This window comes from Cyanistes caeruleus, chromosome 30 (genome assembly GCF_971803275.1).
Source record: "Cyanistes caeruleus chromosome 30, bCyaCae1.hap1.1, whole genome shotgun sequence".
In the NCBI taxonomy this organism is placed as follows: domain Eukaryota; kingdom Metazoa; phylum Chordata; class Aves; order Passeriformes; family Paridae; genus Cyanistes; species Cyanistes caeruleus.
Genome location: NC_141730.1, coordinates 902526 through 916549, shown reverse-complemented (window position 1 = coordinate 916549; position 14024 = coordinate 902526). Strand labels below are relative to the sequence as shown.

At 53.8% G+C, this 14024-nt stretch overlaps 2 protein-coding genes across 16 annotated transcripts in view; one reads left to right on the top strand and one right to left on the bottom strand.

The window, feature by feature from the left end:
* Window positions 1-1705: 1705 nt before the first annotated feature.
* Window positions 1706-6135, bottom strand: LTAP1 (lipid transport auxiliary protein 1). Its single transcript, XM_086865952.1, has 9 exons — window positions 5971-6135; window positions 5433-5534; window positions 5129-5237; window positions 4904-4957; window positions 4454-4620; window positions 4273-4331; window positions 3690-3884; window positions 2045-2177; window positions 1706-1881 (listed from the first exon to the last, which is right to left on the bottom strand). The coding sequence occupies exons 1-9, from the start codon at window positions 6037-6039 to the stop codon at window positions 1780-1782; spliced, it is 990 nt and encodes a 329-aa protein (XP_086722078.1). The 5' UTR covers window positions 6040-6135; the 3' UTR covers window positions 1706-1779.
* The window catches only part of UBAP2L (ubiquitin associated protein 2 like), a 30060-nt gene continuing 22162 nt past the window's right edge, over window positions 6127-14024 (top strand). For 7 of the 15 annotated variants that reach the window (XM_086865835.1, XM_086865831.1, XM_086865829.1 and 4 more), the window contains exons 1-4: window positions 6145-6247; window positions 10179-10308; window positions 10882-10959; window positions 12091-12201. In XM_086865835.1, the coding sequence (XP_086721961.1) occupies window positions 10219-10308; window positions 10882-10959; window positions 12091-12201 (279 nt within the window). In that variant the 5' untranslated portion in view covers window positions 6145-6247; window positions 10179-10218. Of the gene's footprint in view, window positions 6485-10178; window positions 10309-10881; window positions 10960-12090; window positions 12202-14024 lie in introns of all 15 variants that reach the window. The other 8 variants (XM_086865838.1, XM_086865836.1, XM_086865834.1 and 5 more) reach the window with 3 other exon arrangements.

Sequence of the window (14024 nt, the reverse complement as noted above, 5' to 3'; positions counted from 1 at the left end):
GGCACTGCAGAGGCAGCACCCAGCCATACCTCAATGCCTGGAGCCTGCTGAGCAACTGTGCCGGTACTGGGGTGCTCGGGATGCAGTGCTGGAGCAGGAGGCGTCCTGTGGCTGGGATGAAGCCGGAGCAGGGCAGTGCAGGCTTGGTCTCCTGGCATGGCACGTCAGGGCACACCATGACATGCACTGGCATGGAGTAACATGCTATGGCAGGCAGCACTGGGGCCAAAGGGACCCCACATCCATCACCATCTTACCTGGGCTGGCTTGGGGGCCTCTTCTGCGCTCTGGCTTGGAGATCGCCTGGCTGCCGTTTATAACCGCACTCGACTGCACCGAGCAGAGGGACGTGGCCAGCGACAGCCCTGGCCCTGCACACGTGGCCTCATTCCCATTAATTACCACCCATTGACGTCCCCCTGCCCCCTCCACGGACCCCCGCGCCCTTGTTGCCCAGCACTGCCGCTCGATGCGGTCGATGGCCCTGCACTGCTTGCTCCTGCCCCTGGTCATACTCCCTGTCATTAGCGGGGCTGTCAATACTGGGGGGCCAGCCCTGGCCTGCAGGCCCTGTGCCACCAAGGGGCTACACATGACCCTGCCCAAGGACGAGCCCCATTGACAGAGGGGAGTTGTGCCTCACATCCCCTTGCTTTGGAGGAGCTGCTGGAACTCACAGGAGTTTTTCTTCCAAGGAGCAGCTGGAGGGGCTGCCTGTCACCCTGCTGCATCCATATTGAGGATGTGGCCCCACTCATGCTGGGTGACAGAGGCAGGACCCCAACCCACACTGAAGTAGCTGATGGGACCAGGGTGGTGGTGTCCAGCAACAAGGGCACATGGGATATCATGGAGTGCTGGAAGCACAGTCTCCCCACACCACAGCAGTGTTTTGCTGCAGTGGGAAGTGCCAGCCTTGTGAATGGCACCAGGGGCTTTGTGGGGGGCTCAGGCTTTGGGGCACCAATGGGACAGGACATGGGGCAGCCAAAATCCTGAGTGCCATGGGAAGGACTGGGACACAGCCTGGCCTTGGGGGTCAGGGGCTTCAGCCTCCTGAGGTAGCCCACGATGAGGTAGGAGTGGGGACAGCAGGGACACACGTGGCAGCAGCAGTGCCAGAGCCAGGGCCGTGTATGTGGCAGTGGGTGATGTGATGCAGCCCGACAGCCGAGCTAATGAAGGGCCGGGGGCAGGGGGTGCCGGCCGAGCAGCCCCCAGCCCTGTCAATAAGCAGAGCCAGAGCAGGCACTGATGGGCCCTGGGGCTGGGAGACACCAAGGTCAGACACAGGCAGAAAGGATGGGAGGTGGGGAACAGGGCCCTCCCAGCTGGGGAACAGACAGGGATCCTGGGGTGCCTGAATGGCAAGCGGGGACAGGGAGAATTGCACCCAGCCCAGCCAGGCTCCTCTCCCTGCTGCTGCAGGGCTGTGCCACATGGCCAGGAGCACTGTGGCACACAGCAGGTCCTGTGCTAAGACAGGAATCCAGTGTGCAGCACCCACTCACCTCTGGTGAGGCATACTGGCCCTGCTGCCACCTCCTGGCGCAACCATGGGTGAGATGAAGAGTGCAGGATCCAGTGCACCCAGGGTTGCAGGCAACATATCTGGATCCCAGCCACAGGAATTGTACTGAGCTGTGTCTTCCCCCCACTGCTGCCCTGGACTGTCCCATGCTTCATATGCAGCAGAGACAGCCTGTCTTGCTCAACATGTTTTATTCTTAGTCATGAGTTGGGTGATTCCAGGCCAGAGCCACACACTGGGCTGAGCACTCAGAGCCGCTCCACATAGAAGGCTTTCCCCTGCTGGCGCAGCTGCTGCTGGTGCTGTAGGTGCTCATCCAGGACGAGATGGGACAGGGCATCTCGGCGGATCTGCCAGGTACAGAAGTTGTGCTGAACTCCCATATCCCCTGGCTCATCAGTGCTGGGAAACATTGTTCTCCAGGATGTAGTGGAGCAGGACAAAGGTGGCATTCACCCCTGTCAGCAGAGGGCTGGGGAACCCTAGCTGAACCCAACCAATGCCCAGCCTCACCACTGCCTGCTCCCTGCCTGCAAGGTGCAGCTCCAACTCCACACACTTCTTCAGCCGCGGCTCCATGATCCACTGCAGCACCTCAAGGGATGATACCCAGCACTCTGGGTGCTCCCTGGCCTCCTGTCCACAGCTTTTGAGGCACAGGGTGGGCAGGTCAGGGATGCAGAGATGTTCCCCTCAGCCTGCCCTGTGCTAGACTCCTCATCGCCCACAGATCCTCAGGGGATCAAAGCCCCCAGGGTGCTTTGCCAGCTCTACCTCTCCAAGAGCCTTGCACCAGCATTTCCATTTGCCTGGACCTGCAAACAAAGAGCAATGTTTGTGTGGCCTGGGGTTTAACCTGCACCAGGGCACACTGCAGCCCACTGTCCCCGCCTGCTCCCAGGACAGCTTCCATCTTCCCAACCCCTGCCCTGTCTGACCTCCTCTTGCTGCAGTGAGGAGCTCTGGCTGTTTGGTACTGCCATGGCCAGTGCCACAGAGACCCTGCAACGGCTCCCCTGCAACAGCCACGGAGTTAATGGAATACCTTGGCATCCTGGTTACAGTAACAGCCTCCCAGTTACTGTAATGGTAGCATTCTGGTTACCATAACTGCATGCCAGTTTGTGTCATGGTATTGCAGTTACCATAGCAGTAATGGCAGCACCCTGGCTACCATTAATGGCATCTCAGTTACTTTGTAGCAGCTTCAGCAGGGGATGAAGCCTGGCATCGGGTAGGGATGGGGCCCTGTAGTCAGAGGCCAGTGGCACACATCCTACTTGAGCTAAACTGCTGTTTTATTAAACAGTAATTTAAAAGTGCCAAGGTCTGTACTCTCTACTCTGTGTTGCCCATGCCACAGTGATGGATGAGCTGCCAGTGCTGTCCTCAGCCTGACAGAATGCAGACTCAAGGTGGGGGCCACGAGCTTTCAGCCTCAGGAGCTCGGCAGATTGCTGGCAGGTGAGGCGCTGGTGAAAGTGGGAGCAAACACCCCCTTGGCAGAACAGATGGGACATTTAACACTGTTTTGTCCACTCAAGACGTCCCCAAATGCCCGGTTGCAGGAGAATGAGTAGAAACCTCAGCCCAGAGCGGTAGCTTAGCCACGGTGCTAAGAACAGGCACCAAACTATTTCTACCTCATCCAGGTGCGCAGGCAGGCTGGCCACAAAGGGCTGACAGCAGGAACAATGATGTCATGGGGAAAAGTGTTCACCCTTCGGAAAAAAACAGACAAGTGGCTCCAGTGCCCAAGACCTACACAGACAGGATGGACAAACATCAGTTCCCGCTAGCTGTTGCAGGGATGGGTGGGCAGAGGAGAGTGCTGGCTGGGATCCATCTCTTTATAAATAAGCTCAAGCTCATGAGTTTATTCACAAGGTCCAAGACAGTGCAGGACTCAGAGACTGGAATGTCATAAGCCTGTGGCAGAGAAGGCCATGGGGCTGATCCCCATAGGCTCAGCAGCTCCAGAATGGGCTCCTGGTGAGGGCCAAACTCCAGCAGCTGGAATGGAGCCCCCACCAAGCGATGACCTCCCATGTGGTATGAGGGGGAGATCTGAAAGTGCAGCTGGTTCCTCTCAGTGCTACCTGCACTGCAGCCCAGACCTGCCAAGCATTCCCACTGCACCAGGCCCCTGCACGCTCACAGGGTGCTCTCCAGCGTGTTGTAGTTGTCCTTGAAACTCTTCAGCTCCAGGAAGTGTTTGGCACGTTTGCTCTTCTGGCTGGAAGGAAGGTAGGTGACCTGGATGGTGGTGGGATTGGAGACTTCAGGGGACAGGGTGAGGTCTTTCACTGCTGACTGGTGCTGCCGCTGGCTGCTGCCACCCCGGGTCTTGGTCCTGTGGGCAGAGAAGAGGCACCATCACTGCTGCTGTTGCCCCAGAGGAGCTGCTCAGCCTGTGTATCTGTCTGTCCAACATGAAACAAATCTGCTTTCATGGTGATAGCACTCACTGATGTCTTGACATCTAAGGCCACTGGTTCTGTGCAAGTCCCTGACTCAAAGTGGTTGGGGACAAGCAGAAATGTCAACTGTGACTATGGAACAAACCCAGACCTGCAGTAACAGATGAACTGCAAGGAAGGAGTGAACCCAGAGGGACAGAGGTGCACAGACAGCCCCTGTCTCAGATGATGGCTATGTCCCAAAACCCATCTCTGTTCATACCTTCCCAAGGGCTGCTGGGGCCCAGGAACACACCACTGCATCCAGGCAGCAGCACTTACATGTTTGCCAGTTCGTTCAGAGCTTCTTCATACTTCAGATATTCCATTTTCCCAAAGACCTGGATACAAACAGAACAGACCATGGAACATCCAGCTGAAGTTATGGTGTGGTCTCAGTCCCAGCAGCAGGGCAGAGCACAGAAGTGCCCTGCAGGGTGGGCAGTGCCCAACTAGCACTCACCCCAGTGCCATAGCGGGCACTCTCATAGCCATCCAGCAAGGTGTCAATCAAGGCTTTGCGGATGCCTTTGAAGGACGTGCTGGAATTCCGCAGTTCCAGCAAGTAGGCACAGAAGTTCTTCCCGATTAAAGACTTTGGGTACCGGCCCTCTGCTTGAAACGGGATTTCTGGAAAAAGGCACAACAGCTGAAGTGCAGGTAAAAATGTTTGTGCTCATCCCTATGGTCAGGAATCAGCGGCTGGATAAATTTCCATCCGTGCCCACTGCCTCCATTTGCCAACTGCCCCAGCCCATGGAGCGAGCCTACCCTCAGGCCACCAGTGGGAAAAGTGATTGAGTGACTGCTACTCCCCAGTGAGCACTTGGAGCTCCCCCATGAGGCTGCTGGCACCCTCATTCAGGGTCTCTCTGCATCCTTATGCTCCCACTCTTACTCTGGGTTCCCTTACCTGATGTCCTGATTGCATCTAGTGCCTTCATCCTGTACAGGTAGTTATAGCAGCCTGGTAAAGAGAAAGCACAAACTGAGATCTCTGCAAACTTTGGAGGGAAGTGGGGAAAGGGAAAACAAGAGAGGAGACACCATCTCATGTGACAGGACACCAACATGAGCAGTCAAAGGTGTGACTTGGCTCCAGGGGAGTAAGTGAAGAATGGTACTTCTGGCACTGTACCTGGTGTCTCCAGCTGCAGGAGCCGGCCGTCATCCTCTGCCAGCAGCTGTGGCTCATACTTGATGTCCTGCACCCTTGACAGTCGAATGTCAATCTCTTCCTTTAAATCCTGTACAGCAGGAAAAAAACATTTACAGACCACTCACTTTGTAGGACCAAAAGGATAAGAACAGACCCTAGATAAACCGTACCTTCCCCACTGCCTATCACCACTCTGAGGCAGCAGCTCTGACGCTGGAGCAGCTCCTGCCTGTCCCTTCAGGCATGAATGGGCTGGTGGGTGTAGGGAATGGAGAATACCCACCTTGGGTGCATGCTGTCCCACAGGCACGTGGGGGCCACGGCGGGATTTCATGGCAAAGCGCATGATCTGGCGTTTCACGAAGATGAACAGCAGCACGAAGACCTGTGGAGCCACAGCAGAGTGGGGGTCAAGTATGCACCAGAGGGGAGGTCTCACAGCCAGCCTGTGCCCAGCCCTTCGACCCCTACGAGCAGAGGTCCCCGTTCTGCCCACTAGGAGCCCCACGGACACTCAGGTCAGCCCCACACCTTCCCAATCTCTACAGAGGCTGCCACTCACGTCTTCTCCCCGACCCCACGAGCCTCCAGCCCAGCCCCATGAGGGCATCGAACCCGACACCGAGGGGTTCCCCACAGACAGTCTGGGACATGTCTCTCGGGAACTCTATCGACTCCTCGGGCCCGGACGCACGAGAGCTCCACAGACGCGCCAGGATCAGCCTCGCGGGGGCTCCACGGACTCGCGTGGTCCGGCTCCGCGGACACTCCAGGCCGCACAGACATGCCAGACCACCCCACCCTGTCGCGCCGGCCCTCACCAGACTGCCGTAAGCCATGACCAGCACCACGTTGACCCCCGAAAGCCAGTTGCTGCCGGCCCCCGCCATGCCCGGCCCGGCCCGGGGCCGCACAACATGGCGGCCACAAAGCCGCCCTTCGTCCACACCACGTGACCAGAATAGCCCAAATCACGTGATCCGTACGGGGCCGCCGCAGCGCCCCGCGTACATCACGTGTCCGGCGCGGGCAGCCCCGCCCCGCCCGGTCACGTGCTGGGGGCGGGGTCGGGGGAGTTGTCAGTGCGGGCGGACCCAGGTAAAGTTGCGGCGGCGGCGGCGGCGGCTCCGGTACCGCGCGGCCCCTGAACCCGCCCCCACCGGCTCCCGCCGCCGTCCCCTGCCTGCCCGGCCTCGCCGGCTCCCGCTCACCCGGCCCCGCTTCGTCCGGCGCCCCTGGGGCGGCTCTGAGCCCTGCCGCCGCCGCCGCTGGGCCCCGCGCGGCCTAGTGGGCCGGGCCGTAGCCGGGGGCTGGCGTAGCGCGCGGCCGCCGCAGGTGAGGCGGGCGGGCGGGCCGGGTGCGGGCGGGGGGGGTGAAATGGCGGCCGCGGCCATGAGGGCGGAAGCGGCCCGAACTCGCCCGCCTCTCCGTTGCAGGCCCGGCCTGGCGCTGCCGTGGGGGTTCCCGCCCGGCCCCGCCAGCGCCCTCCAGTTCAGTCCGGTCCGTCGCTTCATTGTGTGCCGTGGACTGAACTATGGGGTCGGGCAGCTCCGACCCTGCCGCGCTCTCGGGGCCCGCCCGTCCCTGCCGCTGCCGGCGGTAACAATGGGAGCCGTGCTCCCGCCCTGCCGGGCTCCTTGCGGGCCGCCAGGCCCGCCGCTGCCACTGCTCCTCGGCGGCGCCCCGGGGCCCTGGCAGGGGTGGTTCCGCTGCTCACCTGAAATTCCCGGGCAACAGCGATTCGGGGGTCCTGGAGGAGCCCCGGCCCGCGAGTGCCGCCCTTCTTCATGTCCCTCCATCCCGGTCTGGGGGCTCTGCTTGCGCCCTCCGGCCCGGAGTCTTCCCAGCAAAACGCTGCCCGTCGATACCAAGTCGGGATCTCTGATGGCATATCCGGGAGCATCTCCCTAAAAGCTCATGCTTTGCATACACCGAATGACTCGGTTTGCGGCCACCATGTCTTTGCTCTGGGGAAAAACTTGCATTGATAGCCCTTTTTGGGTCCTCATTCTGCCCCACGTTGTGGGAAAAGTTTTGCCTTCTCTATCCCTTTCCTTTGGGGCTTTGGAATTTTTTTGCACATGTTAATTGAGCTTTGCTGGAATGGGATGAAAATACCTTTTTTCTGTATTAACGCATCAGGGAAACTGAAACTCGGATGTGCCAGGGTGAGTGGCTGCCAGCAGGTCTGGCGCAGCCAAGGGACCTACAGATACTGGTTCTGAAACTGTAACTTATCTGACGTTTCTAATAAAATGAACAGTTGGTTACATTTTTGTATCCCCTCATTTTCTGGAGACTCCGCACTTCACTTGTGTAGTTGAGACTCTCCTCTTTAGGCCTGGTGGGAAGGCAGTGGTGTGGTCTGAGAAGGAAAGGGGGTAACAGCAAATGTCTCATTTGATGCAGTGTCTTTGACCATAGGGTGTTGTAACCTGTAACTGTGAAACTTCTTGTTTTCCCTAAGCCCTGTCTGAGTGCGGCACTGTTGGCCTGAGGTGTAAATGCTGCTCCCTTTAATCCTAGTGCTCCAATGTGGACTGGTCACCACGTGCTTTGGCTGGAGCTGCTCTTTTACCTCCTGGTGCAATGTGTGCAGGTTTGCTCTCTGAAGAGAAGAGATGAAATGCTTTTGATGAGAACAGCTTTGACCTGGGAAACTTGCATGCAGCTGTTTCCCAGGTCAAAGCTGGGAAACATTGGGGCATTGGGCATGGGGGTAACCACGTTCTGCGGTTCAATGCTGCCAGTGAGCTGATCTCAAGTTCATTGACAACATTGAGGAATAAGTTACCAGTAGCCAAGTCCTCTTTCCTCAAGGCTGCTGTGGGGTCTGCATGGGGACGCCCCCTCACCTGACAGTCTCAGCAGAGTCAGGGCCTGGCTGAGGTTTTTATCGTAGATATTTTTCTTATGGGATTTTTGCACATTAAAGGACAAATACTTGCGTTACTGGTGGCAGCGATGCAGCTGGGCAGGGTGGAGCTGCCAGACAATGCCTGGGTGCTGCACAAGGTTTGGGCTCAGTCTGCTGGAGCTGTGGCCCAGTGATGTTGCAGGTTGGGTTCCTGTGGGTGCGTGGAATCACTTCCCTCTGGGCCTGTGGTTCTGCTGTCAGGTTGGTTTAATGCAACAAATTGTGCGTGAAACTTGGAACTGGAAGAAAGCAAAAATAAATATATAACATGGGAATGGAGCCTGCACAGAGGGGATGGCTGTGGGTAGAAGGCTTTTTCTGCTCTGCCTTGGCAGAAGTGCAGGCTTGGTGCTCTTCCCCCATACCTCAGGGGCTCCTGGTAGCTGTACAGGGAGCTTGGATTGTTTCCTGATCAGGGGTCTTGGCATTGTAGAGCTGTAAAACTGTGGTATTAAGTTGCCATGAGGCATGGGTGGCTCTGAAGCGGGGAGTTCGGAGGTTTTGTGGGGAGCTGCAGGAACAATTGCACAGAAGCTTGCCTACAGAGAAAAGCCAGGCACCGATAGGAGCAGGTGTGAGGGATGTGGATCTAGTGCAGAGGCAATGTTAGGGCCTCTCTGCTCTCAGGAGGGATTTCTCACCCAGTTGAGTACTTGGAAACTTCAACAGGAGATTCCCCAGTTTTTCCCATGCTATTTGCTAACGCTGCTTCTGAGCTTCTCTACTTGGCACACCGTGTTTCTCTCTGTGCTGCCCTGCTCATGTATAGCAGTGTTTTGGATCAGATCCTGCAGGTCTGATTGTCTTGCTAAGCTTTTCTCCCTGCTTCTGTGTTCTGTCTGTGGCTCCTTCTCATGTCCCACGTCTGCCTGGGGCACAGCAGCAGGTCCTGCTGCTTTGTGGGAAGGCTTTGCAGTCTTAGTAATGAATACAAAAATGTGAATTCTGTGATTATTGAAATTTCAGGGGCACAGAAGCTGTGAGTCCTGACAAGTGCTGTGGGATGTTTCTCACATCCTTTGTGTCTGGAAGGCACTAGAGAGGGTAAAACCTCAGTGCTAATCCCTTCCAACACCCCCTGCCCTGAGGCCCAGTGTGAGGTTAGAAAACACTGCTTGCTTTGGACACTCAAACTCTTCTTGGGATTTTTTGTCTCAAGCAGTGTTATTTAACAGTGTTACTGGTTGTTATTTCTTGTAGACATCTTGTTCACTTTTTTGGTATGTTTTTAATCAAGAATACTAAGAAAAACCTTATATTTCCAGTTTAAGGGAATAATTTAAATAAGCAAAAATAGGCACTTCTGCAAGGGCAGGTTTTTGTTAAAACAAAAATTCCACAGACCTGTAGCACCACTTATTGCTGGAGCATTTTTGCTTCCCCTGCCCTGCTTTAAAGGCAGGAAAGGAGAAGGGGAAGTAGCTGATGTGTCGGAGGTTCTGAGATGCTTTGCCCTTCAAGTGAAGTTTCTTTGAAGCTTCTTTCTAGCTGTCCTGCTCCATTTGAAGGCCACGGCCTCAGCTTGGGCTCATGGCAGATTTGTGCCCACTCATGTGTTTCAACAAGAAGTTGTTAAACTTTGCCTCAAGTCCAGGTGATGGCTTCAAGCTAAAGGAGGGTCAGTCTAGATTACCTGAGAAGGAGGTTTTTAACAGTCAGGGTGGTGAGGCTCTGACACAGCTTGCCCAGAGAAGCTGTGGCTTCCCCACCTCTGGAAGTGTTCAAGGCCAGAGCTCCCTGGGCCCATGGCAGAGGGGTGAACTGGATGAGCTTCAAGGTCCCTTCCAACCTAAACCAGTCTGTGAGTCTATGATTTTCCTTTGATTTTATGGTGCCTGATTCCTCCCATCTGGATGCAGGTGATATTCCATTTGGAACAGTTTTCCATGGTATCCAGAGAGAAATCTCAAGAAGTACAAGTGGCCATTTTGTGTTGGGAGCATGTTGGTGATGGCAGCCTGGCCTGCTGTGGTTTTAGGGAAGTGGTGAGGAGGGTGATGATCTACAGCAGCCATTATGGTTGTGTTGACCTTGTGATTGTTTAGTCTTGGTGCTGCCTTTTGTTTTTTGTATCTAACAGTCCGTTCTCTCTTCTCCCCTGACCCACCACAGAGTTCAACCTTGTAAATACTGTTATTTGTATATACTGTAAATGATGACATCGGTGGGCACTAACCGAGCCCGGGGGAACTGGGAGCAGACACAGACACAGAGCCAGACGCAGCACAAGCAGCGGCCGCAGGTAAGGGCAGTGACCATAGAAACCGGGTAGCTTATAGGTGGAGACCTGGCACTCCTGTCTGGTCTGGTGCTAACGGCTGGACTCGCCTAACTCCCCATGTACCACAAGGTGCTGCTGCCAGAGCCAGGTTAATTGGGCAGCTGCTGACCTTGGGGTTTCCATCTTTGTGTCTCCAAGTGAGAGCTGCTGCTGAGATTTGGTTTTACTTCCGTTTGTCTATTCCTCACACACTTTAATGAATGCAAGTGGCTCAGAAGCCACCTGCAGTGGGTCTTGGTGATCTAGTGGTGATAAGGTCTGCTCCAAAACAGATGTGGTTTGGGTGGCTGCTGCTCATCTGGTGCCATGAGGCCATTCAACAGTATATCCCTTTCTTCAATACTCTTCTTGCTCCTTTTTCATCTCACTTTCTCCCTGGAGTTTTCTTTCTCTGACCCTTGCTTGTGCCTTCTCTTTGCTATACTGATTCCTTTCCAGAGTTTCCAGAGAACTTGGGGTAGCAGAAAGGCCTTTGGAGGATGGTTTGGAAATGCACCACTCTGACAATGCACTCTGTCTCTCTGATTTCTTTAGGCTACTGCGGAACAGATTCGACTTGCACAGATGATTTCGGACCACAATGATGCTGACTTTGAGGAGAAGGTGAAACAAGTGAGTGTAGAAAATGAAGGTGAACTCTGACAAGAAGGCGAGATCAGTATTGGGAGTACTGTGAAATCTGGGGGGTTGGAGGGACACACCTGGCTGCTCCTTGAATTTCCTTAGACTGGCTTCATAAAGTTGTATCATAGCATGGTTTGCATCAGTAGGGACGTTAAAGGGTATTCAGTTCCCTGTGCTATGGTGATATATTCCACTATCCCAAGTTTTTCCAAGCTTTGTCCAACCTAGCCTTGAACACTTTCAGGGATGGGGCAGTCACAGCTTCTCTGGGCAATCTTACCAGGGCCTCATTACCCTCACAGCCAAGAATTCTCAGTAGCCTAAATAACCCTGCCCTCTGGCAATGGGAAACCATTACCCTGTCCTGTCACTCCAGGCCCTTGTCCAAAGATCCTTTCCAGCTCTCTTGGAGCCTCTTCAGGCACTGGAAGGGACTCTGAGGTCTCCCTGGAACTTTTACTTCTGCAAGCTCAACACCCCCAGTTCTCCCAGTCTGTCTTCAGAGCAGAGGGACTTCAGCCTTCAGAGGCTCCTCTGGACTTGCTCCAGCAGCTCCTTGTCCTTCCTGTGCTGGGGTCCCAGAACTGGAGGCAGCACTGCAGGGGGGGTCTCAGTAGGGCAGAATTCCCCCTTCACATGCTGTCCACACTGCTGTGGATGAGTCTAGGACAGGATTGGCTTTCTGGGCTCCCAGTGCACTTGGCCAGGTCATGTTAACTCACACCCCCAAGTCCTTCTTCTCAGAGCCATTCTCCCCCAGCCTCTGTTTGTGTTTGACATTGCCTTGATGCAGGTTCAGCAAGTCTTGTCTTGCTGAACTTTTAGTTTGTTTCTGCAGGTAACAGTGTTATCCTGAGAAAAGGAGGTTGTAGTGAAAGGAGGGTCATGATGAGATAATGGTAACTCAAAAATTCATACTCAGTCACCTCTTGTTGAGGAATATAGTTAAGCTGAGAAGGCTGGGGGGATTCCCTAGCCCTTCAATTTTTTGTTTCAACCCTTCAATTTTGAAGGGTTTCTGGTTTAGGCTTCAACTCACTTGTCTTCTGAGAGACCCATAGAGATTTTGGTGCCATGTTGGTTTGGAACATGCTGACCATGGTGTTGTCTTCTCTACAGCTGATTGACATCACAGGCAAGAACCAGGACGAGTGTGTGATTGCTCTGCATGACTGCAATGGAGATGTCAACAGAGCCATCAATGTGCTGCTGGAGGGCAATCCAGACACGGTAGGGTCAGGTCCTGTAAATCTGGTGAGGCCTAGTTGAGTGTAACTGCATATTTGGAGGCGAGGCATCCAGTAATGTTAAGAGAAGGAGAGCCACTATTTCTGACTAGTTCTACAAGAGCATGCACAGTATGACTGTGACCTGGATGCTGAATGCTGCTCTCTGTGGGCTTGCATAGGCCATAAGAATGGCCCTAGGCTTGAAGAAATAGAGAAAATGCCATAAGTAATTTCCTTCCTATTACTTTTGAATCTAAGCAGTTCAACAATAGGTCAGTGACATCTGTATGTGCTTTCACACCAGTGAGTGTGAAGGAATTTACTTTTCCCCATCAGGGCTGAGTGACCTGCGTTGAAAGGCGGGTATGTGTCAGCTGGGGTTCCTTTCTGTCAGAGCAATGTGGTTTTTGTGTCTCTGGCCCTAAATGACTTCTTTAGTCATTTCTTAGTGATGCACTGACTGGCTTCTGTGCTGCCTATGCCATGGTTTTGAGGGCCTTTTTGCTGTTTGTTGTTGTGGAGTTGGGCTTGGTTGCTGTTTGTCATGCAGGTGCTTGTCTCAGGCAAGCTGAGGTCAGCCCCAAGAACAAGAGTGCTTGCTTAGGAGGAGCCATCTGCCTGCATGCAGGGTGTCATTCCTTTTGTGACAAAGACAGCAGAGATGCAACTACTGCTACAGCCCAAGAAAAAGCCTGTGAATGTGAGATCCTTCCAAACCACTGCTGAAATCACGTATCTTCCTGGTAACCTGGTTTGGTTGGAGCCAACTCAACTCTGAGTTGAGAGTCTAAATATCATTTTAGAATATTATGCTTTAGCTCATTTTTTTACCTGTGTTAAACTCTGGGGATATGTGGATAAGCTGGACACCTCAGACTATATTTTGGGTATTGCAGCTGTTCCCCAGTGTCTGGTTCTCTGCTTGGTTTGGATTCAGACAAGTTCTGTACAACACGCATATGCGTTCCTCCTTGTCTTTAGAAAGCCCTTTCCATTGACAACTGAATGAAATAGCTTTTGGAAAATCCTTTTAGAAATAGGAATGATAGGGATGTGCATTGCTGAGGCATAGCTCTACCACAACTGTGTTCTCTTCCCCATCTCTTGCAATCAGTGACTTCTAGTCAGAGAACAACCCCTATCACAGCAGTTTAATTGCTTAGAGAAACACATTGCTCATCAGAGTAGCACCCAGGACAGTGTGCAGCACACGGTGCTCTGTAGCAGCACCTCCTTTATTGGATGTGCAGCCAAGGCCCTGCAGGGCAGGGCCATGGAGAGGCAGGCAAGGGAGCTGGTGGAGGAGGTGCTGGGTTGCTGCTGATCCAACCTGGTGGCATTGTGGTCACAGCATCATTGAACACAGGCAGCCCTGGCACTGCCATTGGTCAAGTACCTTGGAGCTGCTTCTGGCCTGGATCCAGTTTGTGCAGCAATCCCAGAAAGGGAATTTTCTTATAATAAACAGACCTGTTAATTGCTTGGGTGCTCTGGTGCTGAAGACAGCTTATCTGGTGAGCTAGTTACTGGCAATGCTCTGTATTTCAAACAGAAAAGGAGCAGGTACTATCTTAGCATTAGATTAGATTTGGTTAAAAAAAACATTTGCTTGAAACATGTTTACTTGGAATACAGTAATTTTAAAGTTTATTTCTGAGCCAGATACCTATGGAGAAAGACTTTGGAAGCCTTGGGTTTGATGGCAGTTTGTGCCACTATGTTGTTGGGTTTTTTGAATGGCATGCTGCTGTTCAAGCCCAGCTGTCTGCTAATTATGTTTTTAGATGATTGTCAATGACTTAAGACTATTCAGTTGTTCTAATA